This window comes from Bactrocera tryoni, unplaced genomic scaffold, assembly GCF_016617805.1.
Source record: "Bactrocera tryoni isolate S06 unplaced genomic scaffold, CSIRO_BtryS06_freeze2 scaffold_25, whole genome shotgun sequence".
NCBI classification, from domain to species: domain Eukaryota; kingdom Metazoa; phylum Arthropoda; class Insecta; order Diptera; family Tephritidae; genus Bactrocera; species Bactrocera tryoni.
Window position 1 is genome coordinate 24994941 of NW_024395977.1, and position 18184 is coordinate 25013124.

At 34.9% G+C, this 18184-nt stretch overlaps 1 protein-coding gene across 1 annotated transcript in view; it reads right to left on the minus strand.

The window, feature by feature from the left end:
* Nucleotides 1–243: 243 nt before the first annotated feature.
* Nucleotides 244–18184, minus strand: part of LOC120780349 — a 209681-nt gene continuing 191740 nt past the window's right edge. The window contains exon 4 of the mRNA XM_040112641.1: nucleotides 244–417. Coding sequence (XP_039968575.1) covers nucleotides 387–417 — 31 coding nt within the window. The 3' untranslated portion in view covers nucleotides 244–386. The remainder of the gene's footprint in view (nucleotides 418–18184) is intronic.

The window sequence follows — 18184 nt, forward strand, 5'->3', positions numbered from 1 at the left end:
TAAGCACACAAATATAATACAAGCGCTAATAGGTGTGTGCTGAGCGCTCATTTGTTCATATGTTAAGAAACAGTGGTTCATAAACTAAATTTTAAATTTGCAGAAATGTTTTCAGCGCGTGAAAACAGTGTCTACAATTTAAAAAGAGAAATTAATTCATTAATTTGGAAGCAGCTGGAACTTTAACCAAAAAACATCTTCCGAAATTCTTATACTTTTTATTATAATATTTGTCTTACATTTTATAGATTTATAGTAGTTATAAAGAAATTTAAAATTATTATGCAATTTTACAATTGCTAAGGAGTGGGAAAATACGTAGCTCTCAACTCCCTCTTCATGTTTGTCCGCGATGATCCCCTCATGTAGCCCTCAAAATGTGCAAGTTAATGCCACCAATAGTTACCGCACTTATGCCTAAAATAAACAATATTCATATAAATTCTTTATTAAACGAATGTGTCAAATATGTTGTGTTAATAACTAACATCCTAATCGCCAATTAGGAAGTGACCATAAACTATAACTTATGGCACGCTTTAAGTAGAATTAGACAGCACATCATCTAACACCAAAGTCTGCACTTCTTAGAATGTAAGATGAAACTCTGTATTTAGGCTTAAGATATCAATTGTATAAATATAAGTGAAATGAAGATAATTCTGTTTAGTTTTTGAACATAACTCACTAGATTAACATCTTTTTAAAAACCACCCCGCGTTCGCGCAAGTAATAATTGGCGATCCTGCCAGGAGACACGTAAAACTCCTGTTGGACAAAAAACATTTAAAAATCGCAAACAGCTTATCAATTACAAAAATAACATTGTTATTGTAAAGCAACAATCTCTTGCATATACCACGCAACGTGACGATTTGCGAAGGCAAACTAAACAACAAGTGCAACAAAATTAAAAGTTAAGCGGCGAGCGATCCACAAAGACAACAGTGTAATCAGCAAAAGCTTAAAAATCAAATTAGAAAAAAAACTAAAACTGCAAACAAAGCGATTAATCTACTCAATCAAACTAAACCTATAGTTTGACTATAGAAATATAATAAAAAAAAAGAAACAAAAACCAAAAATAAATTTAATTTCAAAAATATTTAGAACACAAAGTTCTTTAAGACAACAAAATAAACAGTGCCAGTGAAAACTCTGCATCAAAAGCAATAAAGCAGCGACCAAGCATAAAGAAAAAAGGCAACTGGTTTCCAAAACAACAGCAAGGGCAACAAGAGTAACAGCAGTAGCAGCAAAGACAAGAACTAACAGCAACAGTAGCAACAGCAACAGTAGCAACAGCAACAGTAACAACAGTACAGTGCAGTAGCAACAACAAGATAAAGTTAGTTGTAAGTAAATCCTATATTAATTAAATAAATGGGAAATAATTCCACTAATATTAAGAAAAAAGAAAACAAAATAAATTCTTATAGATCTATTAAATATATATAAATAAAAAAGAAAACGAGATAAATTGTACTATTATTGAATTTATAATTAATTATTATTACATAATTTTTTGTAAAGTGGACAACATAATTGTAAAATTTTCGAAAATGGCGGTTAGTAATTTTACTGTAGAAGACATAGCTCGACTGATAGCAAACGACGAATTTAAGAGCTGAAATAGCTCAGCTAAATAACCAAATAAAAAATATAACAACTGCTACGCAAGTGACAGAATACGAAACACAGCCAATTAACTACTTAATTATATGCAATAAAAATTTAGAAATCTTTACCAGAATTCTCGGGAAGGTCATATGTCAGCTGGAGAGAAGCTGCAAAAAATTCAATGAGTCTCTATATAGAAGGGAGTAGGAGATATTTTGGAGCCCTCACAATACTGAGAAACAAGATTGTGGGCATTGCTAACGACATTTTGACAAACCATGACAAGGATCACAATCCTTAATAGACTACTATAATGATGTCAATGAGAAATTGACATTGTTAATAAATAAAACAATAATGACGCACCGAACAAATCCCGAAATAACCAAGCAATTAAATATTAAAAATCCGGAAACCGCACTTAGAACCTTCATAACTGGTTTAAACTACCCTGTAAACCAAATACTTTTTACTTTAACGCCCACTGATTTACCTAATGCTCTTGCTAAAGCGCAAGAACTTCAGTCAAACCAGATGAGAAAAAAACAATTTAATAAAAACTTAAAAAAAAATTTGAGGTATCCGCAAAGGATAACTAATACAAACCAAAAATATCCCAATCGTACAGAACATATGGACGTCGACCAATCAAATCAAATAATCAATTATCCTAGGCCTATACAAACCAACCAAGTACAGGCTAGGAGTAAAAAATATAATTGGGAAACCAATTATCAACAAAGAAATATACCAAAGAGGCGAAATGAAAGTGTACAAGTAAGCACACAGCTTCAACCTAAAATACAGAGAATTAATAACATTGGAGAAAACCATTTTTTAGAGAAAACTCTGATTTGCCCTATATTATAAAAACAGATATGAAAACCGGGCAAATCATTCGAATTTTAATAGATACGGAGGCAACCAGTTTATATACATATACGAACTGGAATTTATAATACCAAAAACACTTTAGTAATTAAGAAGAGGGTAAGAACCATTAACGGCTCGACCATCATAAAATATTTTCATAATATTAATCTATTAATTTCTTAAATATAATCGGAGCCACAATAGATATTCCAAATCGAAAACATTTAAATATTAACAATTTATGGAAATAATAAAATAGAGAAAATACATTTTCTCAATGATTTAATTTTATTAAACTTCTTGGGACAAGATAGTCCTAATAGCCCTGATAGATGACAGCGCTAATATGCATTAGCGGGCTTAAGGGGCTATACCAGTGTGACGCATGAAAAATTAGGCGATTTTCGTGAATTTTTTTAAAAGAAAGTACTAGATTGAATATTTCGACGTTTTATGGACGTAATAAAGTATATTTTGAGCTATATCAACAAATTTTTTTTTTAACAAAAATATTGAAAAATAACGGAGTTATGTGATGTCTGCGGAAGTGCCGAAAAAAAGTGCCTCAACTGCTGGCATGATTCCGGTCGAAAGGGTAGCTGGAACAAAAAATTCAAAATTATTAAATTTATTAAACCTATATATATTTTCTATACAATGAACTACGATCTTTGAAAAATGTAAAAAATTAAGAAAATGGCGTAATTTTGAAAAAAAATCGTTTTTTTTACGAAAAAAATGGTTCTTTTTTTTAATGCCAAATTGACAATTTTCAACCAATCAAAAAGTCCATTGTATAGCAAATGTATTCAACTATACCCAGTTTCAATTTAAAGTCGATCGGTCAATTTCTCGTTGAGTTATGATGTCAGCAATTTTGAAAAATGTCGTTTCGAGAAAAACGCGTTTAAAGTTTCATTTATATATGTTTGCACCTCTGAGCGGTCGCTGTTTAGAACGCTGCATTCAAAAACTATTCAAGATACCTTGCCGATTTCACAGGATAATTTTGAATATATAAACTATCGAAAAAGCAAAAAAAAAAAATGTTTGAAAGTGTCACACTGGTATGGCCCCCTATAGCCCTGACGACAGCGCCAATATGCATTAGCGCGCTTAATTTACATTTACTTGCGCATTTGACCCATGTTAATACAAGTTTGTAATGCACAAGAATTTCGTGCATTTAGCTGAATTTACCAAATTTAAGTAGGCAACACTGCTCAAAAACCGCCGATTTTTGCTATTTTTTGACAGATGTCGCTTGAAGTTTGCCGCCTCCTTTGCGTTTGCCGCATCAGAGGTAAGCAGTTTTATATTGCTAATTAAATTATGTGAAAGTATATTAACAAAAACAAATTTTAATACATTTAGATGGCAGAAAATAAACAACACACAGTTGGCTATCCATTTTTCCATTATTCTTAACTTTTTCGCACACTTTTTCTGCATTACAATCAATTATTGCTTTTAATTTCACTCTATTATCTTTTAACGTAGTTAATAATAAACGAATTTTTTCGTAAAATTTATATTGATTTTCCAAAAATACCAAAATTTCTATTAATAATTTATCTTATTCATTTTGATTTCACTTTTTTTTTTTAATAAATAAACAAGTTTCACTATCAGCTGTCTAAATGCACAAGTCTGCCGTCTGTCACCATAAAATTTCAATGCGCATTAGCGTTGCTTAAGGCGCATTAATTCTGCTCGTCTGTCAGGGCTATAAGACGCCAGCCGAAGATTTTACCGGAAATATTATATTAAAAAAATTTTTTTTTTGGGACAAAAAAGTCTAAAAAGCTATCCGAAGTTCTTACTGGCAAAATAAAACAAAAAACGAATGGTGAAAAACCAAATAAAAATATAAAAATACAAAATTTAAACCACTTGGAACAAAAAAATCCTAGACGTCAGTCGAAGATAATACCGACAATAAAATAAAAAAAGATACTCCAAAAAAAGGAGGCACTAATATTTTATAAATAAATAATTTCAATTTACCGATGAAAATAATTTCGAAGAACATACAGAAAAATATAAAAACAAAGGTAATGATGTTAAAAATATTAACATCCCCCTGCTTAGAGAGTATATTATCAAAATAATAAATAAAACCCATGAAAACATAGACATGTATTTACCATTTAGGACAGATATCAAAGCAGAAATAAGAAAAGATGAAAACCCTATATGGTCAAAACAATATCCATATTCATTATCCGCAAATAATTTTGTCAATCAGGAAATGCAAGGTTTATTGGAAAAAGGAATTATAAGGCATAGCAAAAGCCCATATATTTCTCCTGCTTGGATTGTTCCGAAAAAAGGTATAAATGAGAACGATAGTCCAAAATTAAGAATGGTCATCGATTTTAAAAAGGCGAAAAAAAATAACGGATAGATATCCAATGTCTAATCCAGAGATAATACTCTTTAATTTGGGAGAATTTAAATATTTCTCTACAATAGACCTTGAGTCTGGATTTCATCAAATGTTCAATGAACAATATTCTACAGGAATGTATCAGAAAATTTTGTCACGTCTATATTGACGATATTATAGTATACTCAAAAAAAATTAAAAGAACATATATTTCATTTAAAATATATAGCACAAGCACTTGAAAAAGCTCATATGAAAATTTCGAAGGAAAAATCAACATTTATAGCAGCCGAAGTTGAATTTTTAGGATACGTTGTATCCCACAAGGTAATAAAATCAGATCCCAAAAAGATAGAAACAATAAAGAATTATCCAAATTCCAACACGCTACGGCAACTTAGAGGATTTCTAGGAATAACGGGATATTACAGGAAATTTATTGAAAACTACGCAACAATTGCTCAACCATTAACCAAACATTTGAAAGGAGAATATGGAAAAATATCACAATATATATATGTCAAAGAAAAGAGTTATTAACCTTGACTTGGGCATTGAAAACATTACGACATTATCTTTACGAAGTAAAGGATTTGGAAATCCATACAGATCATCAGCCATTGGCATTCGTAATATCTGAAAAAAATCCAAACGTAAAAATTAAAAGATGGTGAGCTTTCATTGAAGAATTTTCACCAAAAATAGTTACTGGAATATTCTGCACGCCTGAAGTGCTGTACGCAATAAAAAACATTTTGAAAGAAGCTTTTCCGACTATAAAATTTTTATATACCAAACTATTCCCGGATGATAGTACTAATAAATATTATTGGCTTTTATTGATAAATCAATTTAAAAAATAGGCAAAAACTTGCAGCATATGCAACACAAATAAATATGAAAGACATCCAAAACAAATTCCAATAGGAGAAGCTCCTCTCACCAAAAAAGAGGGAGAACAATTTTACATCGACATTTTTTTTGCACAGAAATTAAAATTTCTTACGTCCATTGATTCCACTGTGATAGCTTTTTTCAAAACAAAAAAAAGACAAGACCAAATTCAACGGTTTCCCCCTATTTCGGGTCCTACGAATCGAACTGCATCATTACTTTTTTGAGTTACAATCATGGTTTCATATAAAAATTTTTGTTGAAGTTTTTCACCAAAGTGGCCCATTGTAAGAGAAAGGCACATTTTTCTTCGGTCTCTAACTTTTTTAATGTTGACTTTTTTGGTAAACTTTCTTTGGCAAAGCTTCTCAGAATAAGTTCTTAGATGACTGTAAACCCCAAAATCAATGTTTTTTGTAACCTTATCGCCTTGCTTACTGGTTTGCCGATAGGATACACAAAAAATATGTGCTTCATTTGTCATTGGGACACAAGGTTCCGCGGAAACCAATATAGAATGCGTGATTGGAAGGTTCGCACAGAATTTCATTTAAATGTGGCAAATGTTATCCATATTCCGCTGATACCAGCTAATAACGTTTTGCTACCACCACTGCACATAAAATTGGGAATTGTCAAAAATTTCATAAAAGCAATAAATCGAGATGCCGAAGCTTTTAAATGTTTGACAGAAATATTTCCAAGACTAAGTGTTGCGAAAATAAAAGAAGGTATTTTAACTCTTTTAATAGAACGAATGTTATGTTGATACATTATTTTCAGGTGTTCTCAATGGCCCCGATATAAGGAAACTTATAAAGAACGCAAAATTCGCAGAACTTCTAAGGCCAAATGAAAAAATTGCCTGGAACTCCGTTATGACCGTTATAAACCATTGCTTAGGAGTGCTAAAAAATATGTGGATGACATGGTAGACGCTTTTGAAGAAATAGGTGTGAATATGTCCTTAAAAATTCATTTCCTTCACCATCACAATGACCATTTTGAGCAGCAAGTTCCGACTGAATCCGATGAGCATGGAGAAAGATTTCACCAAGTCGCCGCCCCCTTGAGCATTGGTACAGTGGCAAAAAGCTTGACTCGTTGGTTGCTGATTTGTGTTGGACATTGATAGATGAGTCTTATTAAATTTAATCTAAATATTGTGTACAAATTTATTATACTTATCGATAACACTTATAAGATACAAAAAAAATAAAACAGCACACAAACATAGTTAGTGTAGCTTTTTTAAAAAATACAAATTTTGTTAAGTTTTTTTTCTAATCTTTAGTTTGCTCAGAACGTTGTCTTTGCTTAAGTTTCTTACTATTACAAGATGTCACTTAATGTATGTATAAGTATCAAAGGGTAAATAAAAATATTGACGAAACGTGAGGGAAAAAACATTAAAAAAATGGATTAATTTTCAGTTTTTTCGACATATTGGCTATAAGGACACAACAAACATTGATTTTGGGGTTTACAGTCACCTAAGAACTTAAAGACGGACTTATTCTGAGAAGCTTTGCCAAAGAAAGTTTACCAAAAAAGTCAACATTAAAAAAGTTAGAGACCGAAGAAAAATGTGCCTTTCTCTTACAATGGGCCACTTTGATGAAAAACTTCAACAAAAAATTTTGTATGAAACCATGATTGTAACTCAAAAAAGTAATGATGCAGTTCGATTCGTAGGACCCGAAATAGGGGGAAACCGTCGAATTTGGTCTTGTCTTTTTTTTGACTATCACAGTGTTCTTATTCAAAATTTTTGACAATAAAATGTATTGAAGACAAATCGAATTTAGAAGAAAAAATTCTAGAACTTTTACAAACATTCTTAGATATAAAAAGTATAGTTATCAACAATGAACCAGGTTTGAGTACAATTCAATTCAAAACCTTAATGGAACGACTAAATATATAAATATATTACTGTACACCACGTCACAGCACTATGTAATAATGGGCAAATAGAAAAGGTTCATCCGACATGTATAGAAATTTCAAAATGTTTAAAACAGGAATAGAGTTTAATTAGTAACTTTGAAGCTATTATTATAACGGCTCAATAATATAATAATACAATACACTCAATAACAGGTAAAAAACCTTTCAATATTTTATTTAATAAAGAAACCCACGTAGACTTGAAAGCCACGTTAAAAAGGCTCAGGGAAAGATGTTACAGTATCATAATAAGAAAGTGATTACAAAAAGCTGTCACAAAAGAGAAATAATATATGAAAAAAATATATGGGGAAAGGAATAAATTAAATCCTATATATAAAAAACAAATAGTTGCAGAAGACTTAGGAAATAAAGTAAAAATACAAAATAGAAATAGAATAATACATAAAGACAATATTAAAGTTTAATTTCATTATCTTATAGGAACGAAAACATTTTTACAGTTTTCGTTGATACTTTATATATCAACAATACTATATCAAACATAATTAACTACCCAATAGAAAACTACTAATCGAAAATGAAATAATAAAATGCGAAAATAAGTTTTATTCAGTCCGATTTTGTAAAAAAAAAATCAAAAAAATGCATTTTGTATGATAAAAAGAAATAATACTTGTTTATCAGATATGTTGAATAATAAAGATGCTAATTGTACAAAAATTAATGAAGTAAATAAAGTAATGAATATTATAAAAGACGGAGCTATAATAATTTTTGGAAAACATAATGTAAATAATCATACAATAGACGGAGTATATTTAATAACTTTTGAAGATAATGTTATAATTGATGATATAAATTATGAAAATCCCACTGGAAAAATTTTTAAATATTTAAAAGAAGGAAAATTTAAGCCATTTTTTGTAAAAGAATATATTGAAACAACAAATATTGATTTAAGATTGGAAAACTGTAACATGTTAAATCCAATAAAACAAGAAATAAAAAGAAATCCTATTTGGTGGACATTTAGTACTTTATTATTGATAATAATATTAGGTTATTTTATTACAAAAGTAAAAGCATATATTATATTAAAGATTAAAGTTAAAAATTCAAAAGAAAAAGAAAAAATGTTAATAAAACTATCGTCACAAATTAATAACTTACAGAATTTATATTCGAAGACGGGAAACTTCGATTTGGGGGAGTTAACGCCACCATTAGCTAAGGGCACTTATGCCTATAATAAACAATAAAGTTAACGCCACCGATAGCTAAAGGCACTTTTACCTGAAGTAAACAATATTCATATAAATTCATTATTAAACGAATGTGTCAAATATGTTATTAACACATCGCCAATTAGGAAGCGACCATAAACTATAACGTATGGCACGCTTTAAGTAGAATTAGACAGCACATCATCTTACACCAAAGTCTGCACTTCTTAGAATGTAAGATGAAACTCTGTATTTAGGCTTAAGATATCAATTGTATAAATATAAGTGAAATAAAGATAATTCTGTTTAGTTTTTGAACATAACTCACTAGATTAATATCTTTTAAAAAACCACCCAGCGTTCGCGCAAATAATAATTTGGGCGCGTGCCCGAACGATTTTAAATGCCACTGAGGTCTAATATGCCCACCTCTGCCCCAAGCGAATGAAGTAACATATCTCATATCTTGGTATTCACTTAGATAGAAGGCTCACGTAGAGAAAACACATCTCTAGTAAAACAACATGTATGAAGATTAGAGCTGCAAATTTAAATTGGCTTTTTAATAAAAACTCTAAACGTAGCCTAGATAACAAATAAAGCCGATCACGTTTTGCCATGGTACATGCCTAATGAAAATATTCTTGTGTGGCGAGTGATGAATTGCGGACAGAAATCAACAATAAGAAAAGCTGTTACAGGATGAACCGACCCGCTAGAATTTTTATATCTTAAAAAGATTGAGGAGGTGTCTGGGAATACACACGCAACAAGCAGTAAAATCATTCCTTGAAATCACTGTCTCAACTGTAAAATACATGCAATGCACTTTGAGAATGATCTAACCAAAGATAAGCAAAACAAGGAAAGAAGGGGTAAGTTCAAGTACAATCGATTTTTTTTACTCTTGCAACTTGAAAGAATCAAAGACAGGGAAATACCTCAAGGTGCCAACCGTCAACTAGAGGATCGGAATTCAAGCAACTATGTATACAGTTGAACTTCCCTAACTCAATACTCCATAATCCTCAAAAAATCGAGTTAGAGTTGACTTCTATTGCCAACTCAAAAGTTTGCGTTATGTTTATGTCATGTTTTTTTGTAGAAATTCGAGATATGGAAATTCACCTGTATATGAAACGAGTGATCAAGGTAGAGGTACCTTTTTAATATCAGCTCACGTTAGTTATGTAATTAAATAAACGATTTAAGTAGCTTTAGCTCATTTTATTTTAAAGATGGTATTAAGACTGAATAATACAAATTTTACATATGTATTTCTACCAAACCTTAAATGTAAGAAAAAATGCAAATGATCAGTAACGATATGATGACTTAAAATAGAGTAGCGAGAGTATGCCAAATGATGTTGTTGTTGTTAAATAAAATATAATTGAATAGAGAATCGTTATATTGTTGTTACATTAGCAAAGCTAAAGGAAAAGATAAACTTAATTGTTGTTATTGTTAAATATAAACTGGAACTCATTTCATACTTTTACTAAAACTTGTCACTATATATAGTAAAGTTTTATAAGTATAAATGTATGTGTTTATACATTATCCTAAAAACTTAAAATTCATATGTCATTTTTCTTACTTACATATAACTTAACTAATCTCTTCAATATTAAATTTGTCTGCATATTTATTTTGCCTTTTAATATTTCAACCATGTACATTATCCAATTTACCTTTTATAAATTTTGCTTGTTCTTTGTGCCGTAGAATTTCATAATTTTTAATATAACCTTATTTTCTGTTTTCCTTATAATTTTCTCTATGCAAATTCCGTTTTATTTGTATTCCTTGGTTTTTGTTTACTATAATAATAATAAGTTAAATATACATAAGTATGTCTCAATTTTCCAATTATCGTTTGATTGGTCCTGTCATCCAGGTAGTAAGCTGTAAAAAAGTAAGTAAAAACAAGTAAGGAAGGGCTAAATTCGGGTGTCACCGAACATTTTATACTCTCGCATGATAAAGTGATAATCGAGATACTGTTATTAGCAACTTTTTTGCGAGAGTATAAAAATGATGCACTCTGAATTACATGAAAATGTCTGAGAGATTTACCTATATTTTCGGTGAAAAATTAGGTTATGTTAGGTTAGGCACTGAGTTCTTCGTGTTCGATATCAGGGACCTTGAAAAGTTATAGTCCGATCACGACAATTTTTCCACAAGGGTTACCTCAGCTCCAACACCATATTTGTGTAAAGTTTTATTCCGCTATCATCATTGGTTCCCAAAATAGCGTTATATTGGAAGAAGGCGTAGTTGTGAACCGATTTCACCCATATTTCTTACATGTCATCAGGATGTTGAGAAAATATTATATACCGAATTTCATTGAAATCGGTGAGTAGTTCCTGAGATATGGTTTTTGGTCCATAAGTGGGCGAGGCCACGCCCACTTTCAATTTTTAAAAAGGGCCGGGATGCAGCTTCCTTCTGCCATTTCTTGCGTAAAATTTAGTGTTTCTGACGTTTTTCGTTAGTCGGTCAACGCACTTTTAGTGATTTTCAACATAACCTTTGTATGGGAGGTGGGCGTGGTTATTATCCCATTTCCTCCATTTTCGAACTGTATATGGAAATGCCTGAAGGAAACGACTCTGTAGAGTTTGGTTGACATAGCTATAGTAGTTTCCGAGATATGTACAAAAAACTTAGTAGGGGGCGGGGCCACGCCCACTTTTCCAAAAAAATTACGTCCAAATATGCCCCTCCCTAATACGAGCCTTTGTGCCAAATTTCATTTTAATATCTTTATGGCTTAGTTATGACAGTTTATAGGTTTTCGGTTTCCGCCATTTTGTGGGCGTGGCAGTGAGCCGATTTTGCCCATCTTCGAACTTAACCTTCTTATGGAGCCAAGAAATACGTGTACCAAGTTTCATCATGATATCTCAATTTTTACTCAAGTTACAGCTTGCACGGACGGACGGACGGACAGACAGACATCCGGATTTCAACTCTACTCGTCACCCTGATCACTTTGGTATATATAACCCTATATTTGACTCTTTTAGTTTTAGGACTTATAAACAACCGTTATGTGAACAAAACTATAATACTCTCCTTAGCAACTTTGTTGCGAGAGTATAATTAAACAAGTAAGGAAGGGCTAAGTTCGGGTGTCACCGAACATTTTATACTCTCGTATGGTAAAGTGATAATCGAGATTTCACAATACGTCATTTACATATTTTTCAAATACCGTATTTTTGTAAGATTTTATTCCGCTATCATCATTGGTTCCTAATGTTTATACTCGTATTATACAGAGAAGGCATCAGATGGAATTCAAAATAGCTTTATATTGGAAGAAGGCGTTTCGTACATGTCATCAGGGTGTTAAGAAAATATTATATACCGAATTTTATTGAAATCGGTCTAGTAGCTCCTGAGATATGGTTCTTGGTCCATAAGTGGGCGACGCCACGCCCATTTTCAATTTTTAAAAAAAGGCTGGGTGCAGCTTCCTTCTGCCACTTCTTCCGTAAAATTTAGTGTTTCTGACGTTTTTTGTTAGTCGGACTCTTTTAGTTTTAGGACTTACAGACAACTTTTATGTGAACAAAACTATAATGCTCTCGTTAGCAACATTGTTGCGAGAGTATAAAAAGACTATGCGTTAGTAAATATGTCCATGTGTATAACATGGTTAATATCTTTCGGTGTTTCAGTTAACATAAATTTAGTCTTTATGGGATTCCGATCATATTTTGCTCTATTACAAACGTCGCAATTGTTGATATATTTATACTCTTGCAACCAGTTGCTACAGAGTATTATAGTTTTGTCACGAGAGAAGTTGAAATCCGGTTGACTGTCTGTGTCTGTTAGTACATGGGTTCTTTAGTACAAAAAAAAGTTCGAGTTCGCAGACGGATGTAATCGGACCACTGCCACGCCCACAAATCTCCATTAACCGAAAACACATAAAGTGTCACAACTAATGACTTAGTTAACATATAAAACTTCAACTTCAGAAGTAGAAGTCTTAATAGGTATTAGTCAAAGTTGGCAAGTCAAAGTTGTTCTTTGGGCAATTTGAAGGGGAGCGATTTAACTGCCATTCCCGCCAAGCTCTCCTTTTCTCATTTACAAGTTTCTCTATTTCATTATTGGTGATCTTTCTAAAACCAACTGGTTTATTGTTTCTTTTTGGTGTTGCCAATACAGCTGCATTACTTATTAGGTCATTAATTTCTCTTATATTTTCATCAATGTCTCTTTCTGTATTTATTTTGCAATCAATATTGATATGGCTGCTGATAAACTTTCTATACTTCAACCAGTTAGTTTTATATGATGTTAGAGAAACTTTTGGCTCAAATATCATATGCTTTATTAATACAGGAGAATGGTCAGATGATAAGCCTGTACATTTATCAGCTGTCATAAGCGATTTATCTATATTTTTGACTACAGCAAAATCTATTAAGTCTGGTATTTTTCTTCTATCACTGGGCCAGTATGTCGGCTTACCCGGAGATATTATATCCAGCTTATTATGTTTATTCATAATAGTGTAGTACAACTGTCGTCCTTTCGAATTAATAAGACGTGAGCCCCAGTACGTGTGTTTTGCGTTGTAATCTCCACCTGCAAGAAATCTTTGACCTAGTGTTCCAAAAAAGTCTTTAAACTCGATTTCTGTAATTTTAAAACGAGGTGGACAGTATATAGCCGTAAGCTTTAAGTCACAACCCCGATTTTTGAGTGATATTGTTGTAGCTTGTAACTGTGGTGTAGCATGAGATTCTAGGGCATAGTGGTTTAAACGATTCCTAATCAACACTGCCGTGCCACCATGCGCTTTTCCATCTGGATGATTTGTGATAGAGTCTAAATCCCGGTATATTGAAATTATTTTTATTTGTTTAATGAGTTTCTGATATGAGCATTACATCTATATTTTTTTCAGACAAAAATCAAATAACCTCTAATTTATGTTGGTTAACACCGTTAGCATTCCATATACATATATTTAGTAAGCTCATTTTTTAATTAATAAGTTTTGCAGCATTTGATTTTGTGATTTTATTAAATCCTGGATCATGTTTTGAATGCTAGACATAAATTGTGTCATACACTGTGTAAGATTTATAATCATAGTTTCAATTCCTCCATTTAGAAGATTTTGCGGCAGTTGCATTTGCACAGTGTTGCCTTTCACCACATTTACATAACTTCCTTGCATATTATTATTGATAGAAGAAATAGGAGTTGAAATTTTCTCTGAGGTTGCTATAATTTCATTACGGGGTGTTTGTAACATTTGGTTACGACGGGCTTGAATGTCCTGTGACAACTTCGATTTCAAATCTTTATATACAGGACAACCCCTGTAGTTAGCAGTGTGATTTCCTCCACAATTGCTGCATTTTTATACTCTCGCAACAAAGTTGCTAAGGAGAGTATTATAGTTTTGTTCACATAACGGTTGTTTGTAAGTCCTAAAACTAAAAGAGTCAGATATAGGGTTATATATACCAAAGTGATCAGGGTGACGAGTAGAATTGAAATCCGGATGTCTGTCTGTCCGTCCGTCCATCTGTCCGTCCGTCTGTCCGTCCGTCCGTCCGTGCAAGCAGTAACTTGAGTAAAAATTGAGACATCGTGACGAAACTTCGTACACGTATTTCTTGCCTCCATAAGAAGGTTAAGTTCGAAGATGGGCAAAATCGGCCCACTGCCACGCCCACAAAATGGCGGAAACCGAAAACCTATAAAGTGTCATAACTAAGCCATAAATAAAGATATTAAAGTGAAATTTGGCACAAAGGATCGCATTAGGGAGGGACATATTTGGACGTAATTTTTTTTGGAAAAGTGGAAGTGGCCCCGGAGGATGGAGTCATGTGTAGAAGTTCACGCAAGTGAGGAAAGTTCTCTGATCGCCATTCACTTGGGAGTGGCCAGAAACGATTCTTTTACACATGGCTCAAGCAGCTCACTACTTCCGGTCTTTGACCAAGTATCCTCTGGGTAGCCTAAGAACATCCGTTCGAAGGTGAGCTAATGTGAGAAGGCGAAACATTCCCTACATAGGGTTGTGCGCTGGGCTTGGGACCCGCCACGTAAAAAAACAATACCAATGAAAAGGAAAACACAGCCTCGGATGAGAGACCCCCCTTTGATGACGACCATGGCAAACGGAATAAGGACTACGATTTGAGGGCATGCACCTGGAATGTCCGGACCCTTAATTGGGAAGGTGCCGCTGCCCAGCTGGTTGATGTCCTCGCAAAAATAAAGGCTGACATCACCGCCGTTCAAGAAATGCGATGGACGGGACAAGGACAGAGACGAGTAGGTCCTTGTGACATTTACTACAGTGGCCATATAAAGGAGCGCGCAAGTTTGGTGTTGGATTCGTGGTGGGGAGAGAGACTCCGTCGCCGAGTACTATCATTCACTCCGGTGAATGAACGTCTAGCCACAATCCGCATCAAAGCGAGGTTCTTCAACATATCGCTGATCTGCGCCCACGCTCCGACGGATGAGAAGGACGATGTGACCAAAGATGCCTTTTATGAGTGCTTGGAACGCACTTATGAGAGATGCCCCCGCCACGATGTCAAAATCGTGCTTGGCGACTTTAACGCCAGGGTGGGCAAAGAAGGTATATTTGGCACTACGGTCGGTAAATTCAGCCTCCACGACGAAACATCCCCAAATGGATTCAGGCTGATTGGCTTCGCCGGGGCCCGAAATATGGTTATCTGTAGTACTAGATTCCAGCATAAAAAGATTCATCAAGCTACCTGGCTGTCTCCGGATCGAAAAACTACCAACCAGATCGATCATGTTATGATAGATGGAAGACACGTCTCCAGTGTCTTAGATGTGCGTGCGCTTCGAGGTCCTAACATCGACTCGGACCACTATCTTGTTGCAGCCAAGATTCGCACCCGCCTCTGTGCAGCAAAAAACGCACGCCAACAAACACAAGGAAGGTTTGACGTCGAAAAGCTGCAATCACAACAGACTGCCGAACGATTTTCTACTCGGCTTGCACTCCTGCTCTCTGAGAGCACTCATCAACAACTCGGTATAAGGGAACTGTGGGACGGCATTTCAAACTCCTTACGTACAGCTGCGGCTTACAGAAGGTTTCAAGACCGGAGCATACTCTTGTAGAACCCCCAAAGGTGATCTAGTCACTGATGCCCAGAGTATACTTAAATTATGGAGGGAACACTTCTCCAGCCTGCTGAATGGCAGTGAACGCACAACACCAGGAGAAGGAGAACCCGATTCCCCAATCGATGATGATGGAGCAGACGTAACATTACCCGACCATGAAGAAGTTCGAATAGCAATTGCCCGCCTGAAGAACAACAAAGCGGCAGGGGCCGACGGATTGCCGGCAGAGCTATTCAAACACGGCGGCGAAGAACTGATAAGGAGCATGCATCAGCTTCTTTGTAAAATATGGTCGGACGAAAGCATGCCCAACGATTGGAATTTAAGTGTGCCAACTACCGTGGGATTAGCCTCCTCAACATCGCATATAAGGTTCTATCGATCGTATTGTGTGAAAGATTAAAGCCCACCGTCAACAAACTGATTGGACCTTATCAGTGTGGCTTCAGACCTGGAAAATCAACAACCGACCAGATATTCACCATGCGCCAAATCTTGGAAAAGACCCGTGAAAGGAGAATCGACACACACCACCTCTTCGTCGATTTCAAAGCTGCTTTCGACAGCACGAAAAGGAGCTGCCTTTATGCCGCGATGTCTGAATTTGGTATCCTCGCAAAACTAATACGGCTGTGTAAACTGACGTTGAACAACACGAAAAGCTCCGTCAGGATCGGGAAGGACCTCTCCGAGCCGTTCGATACCAAACGAGGTTTCAGACAAGGCGACTCCCTATCGTGCGACTTCTTCAACCTGCTCCTGGAGAAAATAGTTCGAGCTGCAGAACTAAACAGAGAAGGTACCATCTTCTATAAGAGTGTACAGCTGCTGGCGTATGCCGACGATATTGATATCATCGGCCTCAAAACCCGCGCCGTTATTTCTGCTTTCTCTAGGCTGGACAAGGAAGCACAGAAAAGGGGTCTGGTAGTGAACGAGGGCAAAACGAAATATCTCCTGTCATCAAACAAACAGTCGTCGCACTCGCGACTTGGCTCTCACGTCACTGTTGACAGTCATAACTTTGAAGTTGTAGATAATTTCGTCTGTTTAGGAACCAGCATTAACACCACTAATAATGTCAGCCTGGAAATCCAACGCAGGATTGCTCTTGCCAACAGGTGCTACTTCGGACTGAGTAGGCAACTGAAAAGTAAAGTCCTCTCTCGACGAACAAAAGCTAAACTCTATAAGTCGCTCATAATTCCCGTCCTGCTATATGGTGCAGAGGCTTGGGCGATGACAGCAACCGATGAGTCGACGTTACGAGTTTTCGAGAGAAAAATTCTGCGAAAGATTTATGGTCCTTTGCGCGTTGGCCACGGCGAATATCGCATCCGATGGAACGATGAGCTGTACGAGATATACGACGACATTGACATAGTTCAGCGAATTAAAAGACAGCGGCTACGCTGGCTAGGTCATGTTATCCGGATGGATGAAAACACTCCAGCTCAGAAAGTATTCGACGCAGTACCCGCCGGGGGAAGCAGAGGAAGAGGAAGACCTCCACTCCGTTGGAAGGACCAAGTGGAGAAGGACCTGGCTTCGCTTGGAATATCCAATTGGCGCCACGTAGCGAAAAGAAGAAACGACTGGCGCGCTGTTGTTAACTCGGCTATAATCGCGTAAGCGGTGTCTACGCCAATTAAGAAGAAGAAGGATGTGGCCCCGCCCCCTACTAAGTTTTTTGTACATATCTCGGAAACTACTACAGCTATGTCAACCAAAATCTATAGAGTCGTTTCCTTCAGGTATTTCCATATACAGTTCAAAAATGGAAGAAATCTGATAATAACCACGCCCACCTCCCATACAAAGGTTATGTTGAAAATCACTAAAAGTGTGTTAACCGACTAACAAAAAACGTCAGAAACACTAAATTTTACGGAAGAAATGGCAGAAGGAAGCTGCACCCAGGCTTTTTTTAAAAATTGAAAATGGGTGTGGCGTCGCCCACTTATGGACCAAAAACCATATCTCTGGAACTACTCACCGATTTCAATGAAATTTGGTATATAATATTTTCTTAACACCCTGATGACATGTACGAAATATGGGTGAAATCGATTCACAACCACGCCTTCTTCCAATATAACGCTATTTT